The sequence below is a fragment of the Athalia rosae genome, chromosome 4, assembly GCF_917208135.1.
Source record: "Athalia rosae chromosome 4, iyAthRosa1.1, whole genome shotgun sequence".
Taxonomy (NCBI): domain Eukaryota; kingdom Metazoa; phylum Arthropoda; class Insecta; order Hymenoptera; family Athaliidae; genus Athalia; species Athalia rosae.
The window spans coordinates 10,591,380-10,611,885 of NC_064029.1; the positions used below are offsets into that span (position 1 = coordinate 10,591,380).

General features: G+C 35.4%; 4 protein-coding genes across 14 annotated transcripts; 2 read left to right on the forward strand and 2 right to left on the reverse strand.

Annotated features, from left to right (window-relative positions):
- Window positions 1–671: 671 nt before the first annotated feature.
- On the reverse strand, window positions 672–2,990 carry LOC105692768 (protein cereblon). The gene is made up of 7 exons (XM_012412210.4): window positions 2,797–2,990; window positions 2,360–2,469; window positions 1,956–2,285; window positions 1,622–1,874; window positions 1,348–1,493; window positions 1,064–1,260; window positions 672–927 (listed from the first exon to the last, which is right to left on the reverse strand). The coding sequence occupies exons 1-7, from the start codon at window positions 2,846–2,848 to the stop codon at window positions 741–743; spliced, it is 1,275 nt and encodes a 424-aa protein (XP_012267633.2). The 5' UTR covers window positions 2,849–2,990; the 3' UTR covers window positions 672–740.
- A 141-nt stretch (window positions 2,991–3,131) lies between these two features.
- LOC105692779 (ATP synthase subunit C lysine N-methyltransferase) lies at window positions 3,132–13,148 on the forward strand. 4 transcript variants are annotated; one of them, XM_012412230.3, is made up of 5 exons: window positions 3,132–3,371; window positions 3,509–3,681; window positions 3,940–4,128; window positions 4,230–4,381; window positions 13,025–13,148. In XM_012412230.3, exons 1-5 carry the CDS (start codon window positions 3,281–3,283, stop codon window positions 13,029–13,031), a joined length of 612 nt encoding a protein of 203 aa, XP_012267653.2. In that variant the 5' UTR covers window positions 3,132–3,280; the 3' UTR covers window positions 13,032–13,148. The 4 variants fall into 4 exon arrangements, with proteins under 4 accessions (XP_012267653.2, XP_048509782.1, XP_048509781.1 ...); XM_048653825.1 differs by lacking the exon at window positions 13,025–13,148 and adding an exon at window positions 11,657–11,709; XM_048653824.1 differs by lacking the exon at window positions 13,025–13,148 and adding an exon at window positions 4,455–4,666.
- On the forward strand, window positions 4,244–20,372 carry LOC105692766 (phosphoglucomutase). Its single transcript, XM_012412205.4, has 10 exons — window positions 4,244–4,381; window positions 11,657–11,745; window positions 13,025–13,177; window positions 13,519–13,727; window positions 14,389–14,827; window positions 14,916–15,118; window positions 15,236–15,437; window positions 15,524–15,716; window positions 15,905–16,088; window positions 16,186–20,372. The coding sequence occupies exons 2-10, from the start codon at window positions 11,712–11,714 to the stop codon at window positions 16,408–16,410; spliced, it is 1,842 nt and encodes a 613-aa protein (XP_012267628.2). The 5' UTR covers window positions 4,244–4,381; window positions 11,657–11,711; the 3' UTR covers window positions 16,411–20,372.
- On the reverse strand, window positions 4,530–13,017 carry LOC105692741 (sodium-coupled neutral amino acid transporter 9-like). 8 transcript variants are annotated; one of them, XM_048653805.1, is made up of 12 exons: window positions 13,003–13,017; window positions 10,552–10,673; window positions 10,217–10,415; window positions 9,864–10,035; window positions 9,589–9,743; window positions 6,599–6,756; window positions 6,356–6,517; window positions 6,180–6,239; window positions 5,926–6,108; window positions 5,626–5,828; window positions 5,361–5,465; window positions 4,530–5,256 (listed from the first exon to the last, which is right to left on the reverse strand). In XM_048653805.1, the coding sequence occupies exons 2-12, from the start codon at window positions 10,652–10,654 to the stop codon at window positions 4,843–4,845; spliced, it is 1,914 nt and encodes a 637-aa protein (XP_048509762.1). In that variant the 5' UTR covers window positions 10,655–10,673; window positions 13,003–13,017; the 3' UTR covers window positions 4,530–4,842. The 8 variants fall into 8 exon arrangements, with proteins under 8 accessions (XP_048509762.1, XP_012267605.2, XP_012267614.2 ...); XM_012412182.4 differs by lacking the exon at window positions 13,003–13,017 and adding an exon at window positions 10,894–11,022; XM_012412191.4 differs by lacking the exon at window positions 13,003–13,017 and adding an exon at window positions 10,894–11,022 and having other exon boundaries at window positions 10,217–10,440.
- Window positions 20,373–20,506: the final 134 nt, after the last annotated feature.

The window sequence follows — 20,506 nt, forward strand, 5'->3', positions numbered from 1 at the left end:
AAAGAGGGCCAGAAATTTAGTCTGAAGGGGTTCAACGGCATGAGGATTTGTGTAAAATTTTCAATTTGTGGTTGATTTGTTTCAGATATAGCTGTGTAGACGCTTCAAATTTGGAGTATAACTTTCTAAATTTCATTTCAGGTATGTGAAAATTATTAGTATGGTACACACAAGCCTTTTTTGGCTTATAAGCTCTTTTTTCCAATCTTATCATTTTTTATACTCGCATCTCAGACTCGAAAGCAACGTACTGTAGGTATTACCGAAATAGCTCTACAAAATTATCTCAGTCTATCAAGATGAAATTTATCATTTTATCAAACTGAATCAACATTCGAATATTTTATAAACAAAATATTCATTTCGGGAAATCGCATCCTGCTTTATAAACTTGGATCCTAAATAAATAGAGCAATTTCAATTTGGAAAATACTAGTTTGAGAAACTACAAACTATTTATTAACACATATATATCTCATAAGTATCTTTTTGGACAGAGACTGTCATTATTTGATTCACATGCGTCATATGAAAGTATTGTTGTGTTTTTAGTAAACAGGCTCACACCACACCGAATATTGATCATCGTAAGTGCCACGTTGATCAAGTTCATCTTCATAATGATGAGGAAGCACGGCATCACAAGTAATCAAGTCAACATAAGTATCAACTTGGCAGTTATTAACGTATATTTCAAAAATTGTTTCATGTGATATTTCTTAAATGTTGGTTACATACAGTTAGGAAGTTTCATCGTCCGAGTCACTAAACTCCGAAGCAAGTCTACACTTACAAACTTCTTTTGACCGCAGACTTTTTCGTGTTAGGCCCCAAAATGCCTGAGGCCTTAGATCACTGTGAACCGCTGTGAATTTCCACCCCATGTGTCCATGACATCCTTTGCACAATGCGATTGTCCAAGCATATCTGCCAATAGTGTCACATCAATCGATCGTTAAATTACTTGATATGTTCTTGTTGGAACATATGATACTTTTCTCAGTCAATTTGGTATAGTTATGTTAGGGGTCAAATTCATAACATGTATCGATGTTCAACATACCCTGGAAACCAACTGTACTCTGTTTGTGGAACTTCATCATTGAGTATCAAACCTTGGGCTTTATAAAGGGTGACTGTTTCATGAATTATTCCAGCTGGATTACAATAAGCACTTTGTGGCCCTTCTTTATTCATAGGAAATACGTCAGATTGTTTCCCAATGAAATCATCACAACTACTACATGTAAGAAGACGATCCTACAAATTATAACACAAACATGGTGTAAAAAAGGGGAGGATCAAAAGAATTATTTGCAATGATTGATCAATCAGTTAGCAGCATACCTTGACAAGGTATTCCAGCTCCCACCGTAACCTGGGAATGGCACAATCATAGGTCAGTAAAACGATTCTTTCCTTATCATCCAGCAGTAAATTTTGAGCAACCCAAAATGATAATTCTGTTGGATCTTCTGGGATATTGCTGCCCTCTGAACCGAAATAACTTCATCAATAACTTTACTCGATAATAAATATTTGTATAAAGTCAGAATTGATTTGTGATACTGGAAATAATTAACGACAAATCCGCAACCCATATTGATGAAAAGGAACTAACGCATTTCAATATATTGTAAATGGTGCCTGATTCTAATGGAGAGCCGTTTAGAATCATACTGTCGATAAACCCACGATGGCCAGTGGCTTAAAATTGCATCGTGCCTCTCTATGTTCTGTTGCCTCATAGCCTCTTGTTTATTACTTGGTGTGATTCTAAGTCGGTCTAGGCTTAATAACCGCTCGTCAAATAATGGTGGCCGAAGCGATATTTCTGGGAGTATTTTGACATTAGCAGATATTTTATCATAGCCCTGTAGAAAGAAAAAAGAGGGAACAAAATGAAATATGGAGAAGGAAATGATGGAAGAAAAAAATACTACGCAGAAGCAAACCTGAATGACATGCAATATTTTAAACCGCTGTCTTCCTTTTGCCTTTACTCGAAACCCCGGTGATTGTTCGTCATGTTTGTATTGGAAAATTTCAGCAGTTGTTCCTATAGGAAGCATTCCTTCATTGCCCAAACAAACAACGCCAAATGTTCGGTTTTTTTCTATACACTTTTGGAGCATGTCTATAGTTTGTGTTGCACGTACGGTCATTGGCAAAGTTTGACCAGGAAACAATACCACAGATTGTTTAACCAGCAATGGTAGATTCATATATATCCCATCATCCAAAATGGTCCGTCCCCTCACATCTTCCAAGTTATTTCCCAAATACTGCAGGGCCATCAAAATTCATACTTTTATTTGAAACTTATCAATAAAATTGTGTCGGGTTGACTAGATCTTACCGAATGCGTTGCAGGTAACGTTAGATCAAATGTACTATTCGTAGGAGGAAGTGTTGAATCATCTTCCATACTCTGATCTAAATTGGTTTCTTGTATGAAGTTTTGCACATCTGAGAAATAAGTTGTATAAGTGTATCATCTACCCCTGTCAATACCATATTCGAGGGAAGAGCTAACACATTTCAAAACATGAATCTCTGGTCGTGCTGCTTCATTGTATTTCACATTCGCTGTTGTAATGTAAATACAAGTCTGGCAAATGTGAAAAAGCAACAAAATCAAGGGATCTTAGAATAGTAAGAATTTTCCCGATGCTTAGAATGGTGCTTTTAATCGTCTCAGGCTTATTGTTTTGCAAAATTGCAACAGGTAGCAAGAACTGTCAAATCCATTCCAAGCAGGTAATTGTTAAGTTTTTCGTGTTATTTTTACTCTACCTGAATCATTTTCGTCAGAACTGCTGGAATCATCGGAATAGACGGCATTCATTATTGCGTATTATTCTGAAATCGAATTTACCAATATCTTTTGTTATAAATTTGAATAATAAACTACAGTGTGAATCAATAAATTTATTTGCTTTCGCCGATGAAATTGCTTTTGCGGCGTAGGTATTTATATTTTGTAGAGTGCGACGTCTAAGTAACACGCCAACCTATAGCTACTATCTATGGATTGGCTACACTGTTCTTTCTACCGGTCAATCGGGACACATGCATTGGTCGGAAATTATTTACTCTAGAATGGGTCCTATCTACACTATCTTCACTCAACGTCTACACTCAACGGTATGCTTATACAAAGCGGATACGAATCTCTGGCGGATATTTCAAAGCGTGTTTCAAAGTGAATGTTCGGATATCTTGATGGCAGTATTAGCTGTAATATTATATAACTATCTTATTATACTCATGCATAAATATGACGGAACTGCCGTTGCAAAGTAAACCATCAAACAGTGGTGCGAAAAGAGGGCTATCGCATACCGGATTTATTCTAGTCGGAATTACTGGTGAGAGGTTATCCTTAATTTTGAATTCTATATCATTCTAGATCCAGGCTAAAACATACTCTTGATCAGATCCATCCAAAAGGCTTTATATTTTGTCCGTCCTCTGTCTACCGCTTTTCAAGAATTATTGATCGTAGGAGGTGCTGCTGTAGCCATCAGTGCAATCTGTCTTCCATTCGTTAGTCCAGCCCTACGTAGGATTTGTCTACCATATGTACCAGCGACTACTCAACAAGTAGATAATGTGCTGCAAGCTTTGAAAGGCCGCTCCGGTACCTTGGTCGATCTAGGCAGTGGAGATGGACGTATAGTAGGTCCTGCCAGTCTCTTCTACTGATGGAGCTGATAATGATTATTGGTCGTTAACGTGATTTATTTTTTATGAAGTATCCAGTATGGATATTATGCCGGAAACGATTATAGGTTTAATATAAAAGCATAGAACTATTAGAGAAATTCTATATGTATGTTAGGAAAAAAGATCAGCTACTATTTGACTTTATTCGCTTGATCAAATGAATCATATCTAAAGATAGGCTCTCGTATTTGGTTGCTTACTACTTTTCAGGTTTTTGCTGCAGCTAGAAAGGGATTCACAGCTGATGGTGTCGAATTGAACCCATGGCTTGTTGTATATTCAAGATTCATTGCATTAACGCAAAGATTGTCCGCAAAAGTAACATTTTTCAGAAAAGATCTTTGGAAATTTAACTTGGAAAAGTATGACAATGTCGTTGTATTCGGAGTAGAGCAAATGGTGAGCCAAGTTATAGTGATACGATTGTAGTTTTGGGGTTTCTCACAATTACCAGTTGGTTTGGCAAATTATTGATACTGAAATTTGGGCTAATTTTGCAGATGGATAAGGTTGAACAGAAATTCATAGCAGAACTGAGGAGTGAGAGTGTGATAGTTGCCTGTCGTTTTCCGTTACCCAACTTGGAGCCTATTGCAATACTTGGTCATGGTGTTGATACTGTTTGGGTCTACAAAAATGCAGCGATAACACAGTGAGTTCACTTCAGATACAGTTCATTAAACGAGTGTAGTTATTTCAAGTTGGAATTATTTGATATCTTGAAGATTTGGTTCTTGATTGTGATTCCTTTTAGGTAAAACATAGGTGATATATTTGTGAAAAAAATTGACCAATTTGTCTATGATGATGTTTAAAAACTCAATGAATGATTCAAATCACATTGAGTTATCAAATTTATTCTCCAATTTATTTATGGTCAGATCCTGTACATGATGATCATTTATTATCAATAAAAGTCCATTTCAAGTAATAGTAATAACTGCAAATGTATTTTTGATAGCATGACTTCATCAATTTAAACGAACCTATTCCACTGAAACAAGACTTGTAACTAACTTAGTGTTAGACGGGCTCATGGAATACCCTAAATATAAATGTCATTTCCATCGCAAAATGAAATCTATAAATTTGGAATGGGTTTGTTGCCCGTCATCAACCATCGCTGATGAAAAATTGTGCTGCCAGATTAGAGCCACCAATTACTGGAATACTCAGATGCAATATTATAGACAAAAGTGTTAATTTGCCTCGTCTTTGCATAGATACTAAATGCAGTAAACTAGGCAATGTGAAAACATAGATGAAGCCGCTCATTGCACCTGTGTATCTGATTATTGTGCCTACCCGTGGCATAAATATTGCAAACAGTACACATATAGTTATTACTATAAAATTCACGGCGAGTACATAAACTCTGTTGTAATTAGGGGTTGTAAAAATCGCAGATAATATTTGAATTCGCAGCATGTATGCTATTAGTGGATATACTGTTAGTAACTGAAACAGCAAAACAACTCGAGCACCCACGGTCAGAGCATCCCATTTTTGGAAATTATTCAATAGGTTCTGAAAATAAATGGTATCTCATCACTTTTGATTCAAGGCCTTATATTTACACTAATCAATTATTTTCAAAATAGTTCAATAGCAATCCAAAATTGGATACTTACATCTTCGATGCAGGATTTAGCAAGTGGAAAGCATACATAGAATATACTTCCAATGACAATGTAAGTTATCGTGACTAAAACGTAAGCTATTGTCAGATCTCTACCCTGAAAGAAATTACAATTTATTCCTTTACTACTCTTTACAACTGCAAGTGCTAAACAGATGCAGCTCATTTGATTTTGATCTGGAAATAGTGGTGGTCCATGACCACTAGTTGATATTGTCAGATTAAATTCATGTCCAGAAAAAAAAAGGTTTACTTACATTATTTTGTTGGTTGTGATTGTTCTGCATTATGGTGATAATAATGTTATGTATAAAAAAAGACAGTGCCAGCATACCAGACAATGCAGGAAAACTCGGTTGTAATTCCCAACTGCTCTTCCATTCCTCATTATTCATATTAATTCCCCATGTGGTTGATTTAACCAATACGAACCCAATCAAGTAAACAACGGAAATCGTGCCTAAAAATAGAATCAATTGGTAAAATAGAATTTTGCTGAATACATCTCTTAACCCATTATATGTAAGAAAGTCGTTCACATCCGAAGTTAGACTCACCGAGAGAATTGAATTTCATGAAAAATGTTGCACTATTGAAGTTGAGCAGGGGGAATATAAGAATTGCCAAAAATATTGGAACTGTTTTGTATAGATCCCAATACGGCCCCAAGTTATCGTACGAATACTCGTGGACATACTGAATATTGGTCTCGTTAACTAGTACTTGTCCAGGGCACAAAACTATGACACAAAAAATAGTCGATTAGGTTTATAAGAGGTAGGTGAGCTTACTGCAATTATGAAAAAAGCACCTTCGATTGGACGAGATTCATTTGTAAAAGGGGGATGAAGCGGTAGGCCTGCAATGTTATCTGTAAAATTTGCATAAACTCTTGATTAAAATATCGTGATGCATATCTTTGCATGTTCAAATACCCCTACAATTAATTCAATATCAGTTCCATTCATTACAGCCAATGTAACTTACCGTAGAAAAAATTTATTGAATAGTACAAAAAGTTTGACATCAAAATCCAGTATGCTATATTTGCCCCCAGCATAACTGTGATGCTGAAAATTTTAGCTATATATTCTGCCCAAGGGCCCAGTAAGGCACGGCTGAGTCCAGTAACTTCTCCTCTGTCTGCTCCTATAAGGATATGAAATTAATCACAACTCATTCTTTGCACGATTTACTATTATTGTTCCAATTATGTCCCTCAAATTTTACCATGGTATTTGTGAACTTGCAACAATCTATAAGCGGTGTAGAGACAAAGAGCTCCCATAGCCAACATAAGTCCTATCCCAGGGATAAGTCCTGCCATTGCCACACCCCATGGCATGGTTAACAATGAGGATCCCAATATTGTGTTCCATATTGAAAATCTAAAAAATGTGATAATCTCATAATCCTGTTTACTATTCATTATTGATCAATGAAACATCTTACATATTTAAACATTTTTTCAGCGACCCATCCCATACCTTTTTGCATTTTGGCTTTTGAAGTGAAATAGGAATAGAATTTGTATATACAACAATAATATTCAAAATTTCAATAATCCATGAAAAAGTCTACTGCGTGATAACAGCTAATATGTAGAAGCCACATTTCAAACTCATCAATACACGGATTTGCTGGGTGTGTATTGAGCAGAGAAGGGTGGTTACCCTTGGTAGGGACATTGAACTCAATAGCCCGTTACCCGGGCAACAGACAGAGCATTACCCCCTTACCATTCTATAGTCCTACCTAGTCCTATACTATAATGTGAGTTTGTTCCATACACCATATTCGTTTCTGACTTTAGGAGATTTGGCAGGGGTTTATTCATACTCCAGTAACCAAACCAGGCAGTGCATTGCACTCCCCTGTTGGGGCTGCAAGCATTTGCTAAACAAGGGGTTGTTACCCACAGCTTTATTCGGATTTATAAAATATTCTAATTGTTGATAAAATTATAAACATGAATAATATAGATAATAATTCTTTCGCGTGCGAGAAAAAATTCTTTTTGATAATCATTTGGACAGAAAATTTAAGTAATCTGTGTTCAAATATGAACTTAACCTTCCTTTATGTTGTGTTGAATCAGTTCTGCTACAAATTTTGGAAAAGTTGAATGTGCAGTTGTAGCTTTATAATTCTTACAAAGAAAGCTCCTTTATATCTTCGCAACATTGTTTCACCTGCTTATCTGTTTTCCTCAGATAGTGGACTAGGTGTTAATTTTCTTAATCGATTGACCAGCCACATTTTTAGATGAAGGTAATCATATCTCTTTGTACACTCCTCAAAACTTCTGGAACACCCATTTTTTAACCAAAAAATTGCTCAACTTCAAACGCTCGAATCTCAGTGAAAAATCCTCGTAGAATATTGAAAGAAAGAGCATTTTGAAGCTTAGAGTCTTGACTTTAAGATGCTCATCGAAAAATTGGTCTCAGCCACTCGTGGCCGAGTTGATGACTCTGTGAATTCGGAGAAGCAGAATCACCCTAACGATTCGTTGAGTTTACAGCATCGCATGGGACGGGGGATTTTTTTTTATTCAAATGTCAGACGTGTCAACTGAAGGTCAGTCTTTTACCTTCAAAACGATTTTTTGAAAACGATCATACGATTTTTTCCCCCCGAGCTATTGGCGTTTTGAGCAGAAATGGACTCGAAAAGTTTGGCTGAACGTGGCAGATGCCTGGATCATCGCAAAAGAACTTTTGAAAATAGAAATTGAAGCTCCATTCCTCTACTTTCCAACGCTCGTATCAAATTTTAAATCCCTCCGGTCAAGCGATCGTGATTTGCTTTGAAAATTGATACTGGAAATACGATTATTCAAACTCGTACTTTGATCTATCGTAGATCTGTGAAAAGATCTAGACAAGATGGCCCCCCTTCTAGGATTCTGATGCTTGAAACCCACTCTTCAAAATGCCGTTCAGTTCATGAGGCTCCGATTTTTCATTTCTGCTTAAAACGCCAATAGCTCGGGGGGAAAAAATCGTATGATCGTTTTCAAAAAATCGTTTTGAAGGTAAAAGACTGACCTTCAGTTGACACGTCTGACATTTGAATAAAAAAAAATCCCCCGTCCCATGCGATGCTGTAAACTCAACGAATCGTTAGGGTGATTCTGCTTCTCCGAATTCACAGAGTCATCAACTCGGCCACGAGTGGCTGAGACCAATTTTTCGATGAGCATCTTAAAGTCAAGACTCTAAGCTTCAAAATGCTCTTTCTTTCAATATTCTACGAGGATTTTTCACTGAGATTCGAGCGTTTGAAGTTGAGCAATTTTTTGGTCAAAAAATAAGTGTACCTTGAGAAGTTTTGAGGAATGTATTTGCTCTAGCTTTGGTTTCTTTTTTAAGAGAAGATATGTAATGCCTATCAAGTCAAGGCCATTGAACGCAGTTGTAATGATAGATCATTTCAACTCAGGGCGTTGAAATAGTTTTTTATGGTAGCAACTCGAATTTATGGAGATTCCACAATTTTATTGTTGGCTGAAGCTGAATATATTATTGCGTGGTTTTTTCTTATCCTATAGGACAAAATATCAATGATGAATTTGTGTTTTTCCATGGATTGCTTATAAATTTCTGCTACTAAATAGATGTTGCGCAGTATATTTCTGCGAATGGATCTGATGAAACCTTTGTTGATTTATACATCAGCTCACGTAACGATAAAGGATAATGGAATAATGAACAAAACATCAATACTCTTGTCATTCGGGCTCATATGAAACGAATTGATATCAACAGTTATGATGATCATATCAGTGTAAAAAGAATATTTGCAATAAAATTTTGTGGTCCTTGGTTTTTTTCCATATCAGTAATCGGTAACGTCTGTCGAGTAATTATTATTTGAGGTCTTCAAGTTCGAAGCTTATCAAAATTTTTCAACAAGATTATCCATTACAAGTTACATTCCTCATAGATGGTATCTACAGGTTGTAACAAATTCGCATGCTTAGCATACAGCATTTAAATGATTGTGTAATTTACCATTTTTGACCAGATAACCTTTTGCCATATCTAGAGAGGTGTGTCTATAAAAGTAGCAGTTTACAGAAACTAGAGTATGATTGAAAGTAATTGGCTAATGTGCATGCTTTAGTAGAAATTCAAATGAGGGAAATTGTTGGCATGATAGAAATTAGTTGAGACCTACATGAGTATTATATGGACCTTTTATGTAGCATGGCTTACACGGTTATTAAGGAGCTCTGTGTGCGTCGGTTATCCTTTGAAGATATTGGCTGTGGTTCCTGTATCAGAGGTAGAGGACCTGGCAAAAATCCTCTGGCCACTTCTGTTACTGTTGTTTGCGGAGTGCTCTTTTTATAGCTCGTATCCTCTGATAACTATGAAAAATCACACATCAATTATAGAACTTATTTTCATTTATGAATTTCTCAGTTCTACAGAGAAAATATTTTCACCACCACAAATGTAAAAAGCCAAAATGAGGCTGGGTATCTTACCAAATCGGATAAAGAATTATGGATTTGGTAGTATCCCTCTTGTAAATATAAAGGTGGTGATGGCATGTTCATTGTGTTGGATGTGAGCAATGGACTACTCTGTGCTAGAATAGGCAATTTTCTTGATAAATTTGTCACAGAGGTTTGACTTGACGTTCCTGCACTGCCATATCTAGAAAATTCAAGAATATGAATTCTACAATGGCAGATCGGTGATTGACACATAAATATTTGTAACGATCCGGCTGACTAAAACATAAGGATCAGTTCTCGAGTAAGGAGAGTAAATTTGTCAAGCCCTCAACTAAAGACAAAGGTCAAGGAATGGAATCAATTAATATATAAGATGTTACCTGGGTGAACCTGCAGTAGGACTCGAGTCTAAATCACTGGTTTCTGAATCATGAAAAATCATAGGCCATATACTTGTATAAGACCCAGAATTTAGTAAAGGAGCACTCTCAGATCCACTATCTTGCGATGGAGAACCTCGACCCACACTGCGGGCGCGTCTTGGTTTTCGTTCGTACATATCTTGTTTTGTTTTATGCACTGTTAAAATGATATCGGTCAATTCCTGTGGATAGTTTGCATTCGATCTGCTCAAACAGTCTAATGAAATAGTTTAAGTCTCACTAAACTAGTAATAAAATTTTTTTCGATGGATTGACTAAGTTGGTTCCATTACCTTGTAATTGGTCAGAGGTATCATCCTTCACAGAAAGTATGCTCTGCTTTAACGAATATTCATGACCTTCTCTCAGTCCTTGTGGTTTACTTTTTGGTTTCATTTGTGTTTCAATAGGATTCCTGCAGGATTTTGAAATATTGTACATTTGTGATTTACTTTTGGCACTTTTAAGTCATAGTTAAGTTAATTTGAAATCGTGAGCACTTTGTTTCAATATGTAAACTTTTTTAACACTTTACTGCATTTCAATTGCATTAGACTTATATATCCATTATATTTAAAATCTGAGACTGTAAATGGAAAAATAATTCAGATCACTGGAACTTGATACATACATACCACTATTGAAATTAGTAGTATTATGCCTTGACACCACTAATTGACACTACTAATGATAGACAGATGCGGTATTCGGTTGCAATTCATAAAATCCTCTCTTTTATTCAGTAAAGATGGAAAGTAGGTGTGCTTAAAGAATGGAATTAGGTAAATTTCAATGCATTACAGACCATGCATTCATTTTCCAGAATATTTGGCGTTTATATTGATGCACCTTACTAGCAAGTTAGCTGATATGCTTGCTTCCAATAAGAGACGTTGATTATTGATATGAGTGTGTGATGTATTGAATGAATTGTTATACTTTTGAGCTGCTGTGACTGGCCTCCTGTTCGGGAGTTGGATGAAAAATTTGTAAAGTTCTCTGTGAACTGTTATTTTTTATTCACAACTGCGTAAGAACATTTACATGAGATCATCATATGATTTTTCATCAAAAGATTTCTTGCTTCAAAGGTCTTATTCCCTTTTAACAGTGCGTATGCAAACATGTTTGATTTAATTCCGCTGTTAAGTTCACGTTATCACTGTCTCAAGGCAATTAATGTTTATAATTCTTATCTTTCCGGTTGAGGAAATTTGAAATTAACGTCTCTGAACTAATTATACACCACACTTTCTGACTAAAGGTTTGATTCAAACTGACAAACTTGGAGACATCCCGCTCTATGCTTTCTATCCTATACTGTTATACTTGTTTCACAGTGACGTAATATCCATCATCCCCTCTGTTCGTCGTTATCTTTTTTCTTTTTTGTTTTAGGCAATGATGGGTGATCGAGGAAAAAAAGTTAAATTGCCTCAATGCCCCAAAGATTATGACGTCTTATTTTGCTCCTTTACACATACAGGGTGAGCAAAGACATTTGTTGACTAGGAATAGTGAACATTTTATAAATAATTTTCTTTTCTAACGAAGTGACCATCAGCAAAAACATGTTGTTAGTAAGTCGAGTGCTGCATTTGATATGGAATTTCAAAATATATGAAAAAAAAATCTATTTTAGGTTTTGATGTCACCATTATTCTAGATACTTTCTTAACGTTCTACAATCCTAGGAGTTAGTTCTATCACAATGAAACAGACCAAAGGTGGACAGTTATTTATATCATCCCGAACATGATGCTTATAAATTCTATAATATTAGATTGACCCATAGTAAACTGTGTAAAAGTTATGGTAATAATTTTTGTATTTAGCTAACCGACACATGCAGTGTTCTCCTTTTATTGACCTTGAAGATGTAGCCACAAATATCAAACATTGATAATTCAGAGGTCGAGATGAAAACTTTCAAACTGTTTTTTTTTTTTTTTTTGGTGATAAGAAGTCCGCATAATTTAATATCAGTTTAACTTGTCCTCATTTCGAAAATTGGGTCATATCCTCAAATAGAAATTTGCAATAAACTACACGTGTCGTTCTCATTGTGTCACTTGACATTGAATGGTAGTTGGAAAAATTATGGCCAGGAAACATACGATCAAACATTGATTTGTGATAAGCTTTGGTTAATTTACTTCATTATATTGTCTTGTTAATACCATATCTGCATGTATGATGATAATTATAATGTTGGAATTTTGAGCTACACTGGGGCACTTTGTAAATACATTTTGCATCAAGGATAAATATAGATAGTATTGTTTATCGGGGGATCAAATTTTTAGAATACAATATCAACTACTTGAGTATAACAATATGGTAGTAATTGCATCTAGTAATAACGCTAATGCATATTATTAAAATTACAAAGTGGGACAGTGTCATCAAGGCATTAGCAGAGTTCCAAAATGATTTTTGTGACCCTTATCTACTTTTATTGTATCGCGAGATGATGACTGCTACTGATTTGCCATCAACAGGAGGCATCTAGAGGTACAGGTAAACAATGAAAATTGGAGTGGATTCTCAAGTAATGAATCAATTTGAACTACTTAATTTTTTCTGAATTGTAACGAGGAAAAATTCGGTTTCTGAAGATGAATGTTCAGCAACATCACTAACATCTCTCTCTCTCATATTAATAAACATTCAACTCGAACGCTAATCAATTATTCGATAGATATGGTTTGGCTTTGCTCTCAAAAATTACATATTTCAATTACAATATTCGCTCTTGTTTTTCAGTTTGTGAATCGATTGCCCACGGCTACGATGCCTTTTTCCAAATCAAAAGGACCAGGTCAGGAACCTCCGTGATGTCATCGGCCCCGGTTCCGTCTCTGTACCGTACTCCATATTCTTACGATGACAAAAATATGAACCGCATCGAATTTGTACGTACGTACGTGATGATTGTGATAATTTCACGGCCTCTCGGTGCGAAAAGTTTGAATGCATCGACGGAGAGACGAGAGTCAATGTTTTTCGCTTCTGTAGTAGATTGCATAGGAGATCCATGCCCTTGTGTGTCATTGGCAGATAAAATTTAGTCTGCTAGCAACCGCGGAGAGCGGATAGGGCTTCTGGTCAATTTTGTTGGAAAATTTTGATTCTGCAAACTATTAAACTTTATTATTATTGTATGCCATTAAGCCACATTATTACGCTTTTATATACGTATTGTCAGAGGTAGAATACCATGTTCAACAATATTTCGAGCGTGATTGTTCCAACTACAGTTTACGAGGGTCAAAAGCCGGGTACCTCGGGACTTCGAAAAGCTGTAAAAGTTTTCACACAGGAGCATTATACCGAAAATTTCATTCAATCAATCTTGGGAGCTCTTGGTGATCGTTTGACGGGATCCACATTAGTTGTTGGAGGAGATGGTCGTTACTATTGCAAAGAGGCAATCGCCAAGATCATACGAATTACTGCAGCTAACGGGGTACGTCAAATTCGTTGATATGTCATTAGCAATGGCTTCACAACATCCAATGGAGCTTAAATTTGTGCGTTTCAACATACACATGAGAAGCAGGTCATTAACCGACTCCGGTGCTTTGCCAAGTTCTTCAAATATTTTACTTCATGGATCACTGTGGTATAGTATTCGCTAGCTTTACAGAAAACTCCAAACTCATACGCAGGAAATCTTTGTGTTGTAATTATATTTGTAGAGTTGTGAGATATTCGTGTGTATTATGTTTTTACTATCATTATCATTCTGTGATAGCAATATCATATGATCATACCAATTAAGATCAATAATTATAGCCAGGTGTCAGTTAACATTTTTCATTGGTGGAGAATCATGATCTTACTGTGACCATTGATTGATCGTTACGTAAGACAAGACTCATCTGTTAAATTATGTATAGTTCTAGTCATTGATTATAAAAAAATATCTCAGAATGAAGTTCCATATAATTGACGGAGTTAATTTTAAACTACTGGTAAGGACTTTATCATCTACAAATAATCTTGGATCGTAAATTTATAAACATGTTTGAGTCTTGTCATTCTGTTAAAGTTCTAATGACCCGTTTTAAGAGTTGACATCAATAAAAACGCAGCAAACTATGAGATATAAATTAATTTTTTAACAGATAGCAAAGTTGATCGTGGGTCAAGATGGGATTTTTTCAACCCCAGCTGTTTCTGCTATTATCCGCAAGTATGGAACAATCGGTGGAATTCTTCTAACGGCTTCTCATAATCCTGGTGGACCTGATGCTGATTTTGGTATAAAATTCAATTGCGAGAATGGTGGGCCTGCTCCCGATGATGTTACTAATAAAATTTATGAGATCACCAAAGTTTTGGAAAGCTACAAAATTGCCCCAGGGATTGACATCGACGTCTCTAAAATTCAGAGTACTACCATACAAGTTGATGGGAAGAATTTCACTGTCAACGTCATTGATTCCGTTAATGACTATGTCGAACTTATGAAGGAGATATTTGATTTTTCAAGTTTAAAAAAATTGATTCATGGAACTCCTGAACGAGCTGCTTTTCAAGTTCTGATTAACTCCATGAATGGAGGTGAGATTTTCGCCTATTCTATACTAGGTAGACTATCTCAACGGTTATGATAAGAACTCCTCATACTCCTGTTGGATTGTGATTTCAGTTACTGGACCATATGTGAAGCGTATATTCATAACTGAATTAGGTGCTTCTGCTGCCAATACCGTCAATATTGTTCCACTAGAAGATTTTGGTGGTCTCCACCCTGATCCCAATTTAACTTATGCATCAGACCTTGTGGATTCTGTAAAAAATGGTCCATATGATCTTGGTGCAGCTTTTGATGGCGATGGTGACAGAAACATGGTGGATTTTTCATTCTAGTTGCATTAACTAAATTGTGGTTGAAAGAATACTCAAAGAGTAGGCTTGATTAAGTATTAGTCCAAGTATATGACCTGTGTAGTTGATTTTTTTTTCCAGATTTTGGGGAAAAATGCTTTCTTTGTCAATCCCTCTGATTCTGTGGCAGTTATAGCAGCTAATTTCACCTCGATTCCATACTTCAGAGAAAACGGAATTATGGGATATGCTCGATCCATGCCTACTAGTTGTGCTCTTGATAAAGTAGCTGCTGCAGCTAATGCTTGTTGCTTCGAGGTGCCAACTGGATGGAAGTATTTTGGTGGGTATAAATATGATTTCAAAATTTTAAACGGGTGCGCGAATTTTATGACTTAATTTAAAATTATTTATGCTGACTTTTCTCAGGTAATCTGATGGATGCGGGACTGTTGTCTTTGTGTGGAGAAGAAAGTTTTGGCACTGGGTCTGATCACATTCGTGAAAAGGATGGTGTTTGGGCATGCCTTGCCTGGCTCAGTATTGTAGCGTATTCAGGTAAATCAGTTGAAGAAATTCTGCAAGGACATTGGACCAAATATGGCAGGAACTTTTTTACAAGGTACATATTGAAATTAATCTGAAGAAGCTCTGCATGAACATTGGTTGAGTGAGGTATTGATAAATGTCTCGTCCAAGTAATAAACGTTACCATAATAGAAGAAAAAGGGATAAAAGACTATACATACTTGAATAAGCAAAAGTTCTCGTGTGACAGGTAATCTTTATGCAAAGCTCATTCACTTCTAGGTATGATTATGAAAATTGCGCATCTGAGTCTGCAAATCAAATGATGGTTGAACTCGAAGAACATATTACCAGTGCTAGTTTCAAAGGAACAAAGCTCACAAATGGCGATAAATCATATGTTGTTAAAAATGCTGATAATTATTCATACAAAGATCTAATCGACGGCAATGTCGCTAACAAACAGGTTGGTATAAATCAAACGCCAATTCAGAAGTACTTCAAAGAACCAGCCTCATAATATGGTTGTCATTTATATATATCCTATCAATACGTGTCTACAGGGCTTACGAATATTATTTGAAGATGGATCTCGCATAATCTTTCGCTTATCAGGAACGGGCAGTTCTGGGGCAACGATTCGACTCTATGTCGAGAGTTATGAATCTGACCCATCGACTTACAACAAAGATCCTCAAGAAGTGTTAGCACCACTTTTAAATATCGCTCTACAATTGAGTAAACTCAAAGAGCATACCGGTCGTGATACACCAACTGTCATCACATGAGCTTCGTTGGCTAGTCTACTTTCATCCTCCATCTCGAACACTTCTTGCACAGGTATCATTATTAGATTATGTACGGTACTTTCAATATGTTGATAGATTTAAGTCACACACTTATGCTACGTATCTGAAGAGTTCGTTTCAAAATTGATTCAAGGCAAAGCATAACTTAGGAAACCAAGTGCATTTTGCATTTTGCTGCAGACGTCATATTAAGTCTCAAAATTCTTTTTTGAGTTACAGAAAGTTACTTCTGTGATATTTAGAACGCCAAATAAAGGTCTTCAATTTGTATCATACCGAATTATACACAGTTACGACAAAAAGATTATTATTAACTCAATTAAAGTAAGCTATCTATAATAAACACAATAGCAATCCAATAGAACATTGCCTTACAGTAACATAGCAGCAGCATTACGTCACCTTTTTCGTTCTCAACTGTTGAACACTGGAAAAAGCAATAATATAGTAATAGTGTAGCGGATTTTGGATAGAGGAAATAGATTTGATATATCAGAAGTACAATGAAGAAATTTTTTTTACAAAATGCGTAGCTAATTAAATTTTACCACATTTAATAGAATTTGCAGGAATAAAGACAAGATTTCGCCGTGAAATAAAACAAACGGTACGACTAACAATAAGTTAACTGCTGTAAAACCTATATTTCTCAATTTTTTTAATTCTTTAAATTTGTATCTTTGAGTATAAATCATCAAGATTCCTCCAGGAAAATCGTCGATATTGCGGGTAATTCAGAAGAGTGATTATATCGTGCAGCTATCAATTATTGCAAAACTTATCCCATTATGCGTTAACTGCATCGAAAACATTCATAATTTATGTAAACTTGAAAATTAAAAATTTCTCCGTTGTCTAAGTAATGAAACGGAGATATTGAATTCCTATAGTTGAAAAAGTCATTGTAAAAGTAAATCGAATAGTGCTGTCTAAAGTTATTAGTTCTCGTGGTCGTTCATTTATTTCAAATAAACGAAACGACGTAATTATTATGGCTAGGTAGGGATCGCCAGTGATCATATCAATAAGAATTAAATTTAGCTCTCGAAAATTGCACATTGTATGGCACTTTGATGCTTTGGTGAATTTAGGGACTTACAAGTTCGCTCATTAGGATATGAGAAGTACATACCATTTTCCATCACACATCTCGGAACACTTGATAATTCACATGACATGATAACATATTGTATTGGTAATATTGGTATTGTAATGATAATGTATTGGTTGCACGAATAGTGATTAGTTGATGAACATGGTGTACATTCGCATCAAGTATCATATCTGATTTCAATGTGATTCGCAGTTCTGGTATTCTATCATGGAATGTTATGGCAAATCATCTTTGGCGTAAGTAGAATGAGGTTTTATTTTGTCGTATGATGTCATAGAAATACAACGTACAGCATTTGGCCACTGTCAGACCATTATGCAGTTTGTTCCCCCACTGAATCTTGCTTGTGTTTTACTCATTCAGTGCATTGATTCAGTGCATGGTTGCGCAGTGTAATTAGAGTGATTCTTGAAAAATCGAAGAAAAATTACAATAAAATTGAGTACTCGGATTTTTCGCGAGGTTTGAGAGAATTACTCCACGGTTTGTTAACGTTGAACATAGTTCTCAATGTAAGAGATACATGCCAGTTTATAGGTAAGTACCGTGGCGTTACTATCAAACCAAAGGTATGGCAAGCTAGAATTCTCTTGTATCTCTTTCGTGCAGAACTATACGTAGAAGTAAGTTGAACTAATGGAACTAATTATTAAAATTACCTAAGAGTATTGGTATCTACATGATGCCAATACAAAAAATGGCAATAATATTGGCGTGTCAATTCAAGTCATATACCTATCGGCCAGAAAATGTACACATCTATCAGCTACCTACATAGGTATGAACAGGGAGTGTCAAATACATTGATAAGTAATCATAAAGGAAAAACAATATAATGGTAAATAAAGAGGTATATTCTTAAACTTTAATCAAGTTACAAATTGCTAGTAGAAATATTTCATGTCTTGCTTTGAAACATGGTACATCTTAAAACATAAAAATACCATATGTCACATCAATGGGAAAATTCAGTTTGTCTGTGTAAATGTGAAGTTAATGTGTTTAGTTTTTAGGAATCTTCATCAATCAACCTCATTTTAGTATCAATGATTCATTAGAAAAAAGCCTCTATTCGCAATATATAGTATATTAGTAGCTCGTGTATTTGTGAGCATCCTATCATTTCATTGATTAAAAATTCGATTTGTAAAGGATTGTAGGTTTCGATAACAGATCAAGAATCGTAGCTTAAGACGTCGTTTCAACTACACATTCAACTGTGTAAAAGATTATTCAACTTTTTACTTCCATTATGGAAAAGAAGAATAGCGTAGAATATTGCGGCTCGTAAATTTTGGAGTTCTTCACTTTTTGTTTGTTGTAACCGATGTTCTTGAGGTGGATCTGAAATTTTTTGAGATTATGTATTTGGAAGATTCCAATGGAATTTTGTAAATAATCGATGATAAGTGGGAGGATACTTGGGGACCTGAGCCGACAAGAGCTCCCGTCAGACTTAAGCAACCACGTTACAATCGGAACAGTATAACTTGTGCTTAAAGCCATATCGATGTCAAGAAATTCATAGTTATATGAATGAAAGTTACTTCAATAATGATGAACTGGGAGAAGAGGGTTTAAAGTCAACTAGGATTTAGAGTCAGATAAAAAAAAAGTTCGAATCGCGACTAAAATCGTTCTCAATTTTTCAAAAGTCATTCAAAATTGTTCAAAAATCGTTTAAAAGTTTTTCTTAGTCTTGTGGTGTGGTCTTGGGTCCTGATGTGGTAGCTCTGTCACAAGAGACCAGCAATGACTGCCGATTGTACTATAAAACATAAACATATAACATTTGTACTATAGTAATTATTGTGTAAGAGTTTGCTAGTGAATGCCTGAAGCTTATAGTATATCTCGTTACATCTAACAAGAAGATTTTTATTTTGAAAGCATAGAGTAATGAATCATTTCTCTACAGACTTCTCGAGGAAATGTGGAATGCATTCTCATTATTGTTACAGATATTGATTTTATGTGAATATTACCATTGTATATTAGTTATTCTCACCATAATGTTTTATGATTTTAAGCAAGCCAAAGATGAATTGGTATATCATTTGAGCATTATCACATCAAATCAGCAATCACATCAGAATAAGGTATCAATCAATTATTCAAACAACGAAAATCTGATACAGGTATACATTTATCAATATACAACATAAACCAACATATTGTTGAATAATGATTACGACCGTATATACTCTTGGGATCTGTCTGATGAATCCAAGTATTGATAGAGAATATCTGGAAGCAAACGGATACTAAATGTGTAAATAAGTATAGGAAATGGTATTGAAGAATCAAGATCACACGAGTGGTAGCAATCAAGGTGAAATCAATAGCATAGTTATAAAAAAAGCTCACCATTTAATCGATCACTACAATCTTCCGCAATTTTGTCTGTTAAATACTTCGTTGTTATTAATGCTATATTTAAATGCCGTTGTATGTATAGAATAAAGAGATCACACACACATGCCAAATATACATGCTCTGTCAACTGACAATTGTGAGCTCAATGTAACTTTCTGAAGTACTGAGGTACATATTCCATTTATTCCGCAATGCACACTAGATTCCAAGATTGCTTGAAGTCTTTGGAGTAATGGATATTTCATTTCTGTTCTTTAAGTTACCACTGTGAAGATATACATACAACTTGTTCGTATTTATAGTTAATACATGTTTTGTTCCATCAAGTAATTACCCAGTGTTCTTGTTATACTTGAAAGTTCGAGTATCTTTCCAGAATATTGTGTATGGTCAAATTCAGTACTGGAATGTAAGCATGTTGAGTCGGAATAAACTAAACCTGGATGCCAAACTTCATCTAAGTATGTTAATGTTCACACAACCACGATTAAAGAATAACTGGTGATTATCTTACAATTAGAGTGAGAAAATCGACCATCAATCAACGTGTTTCGTGAGAATATGCGAGTTAGACTTTCCCGCCTT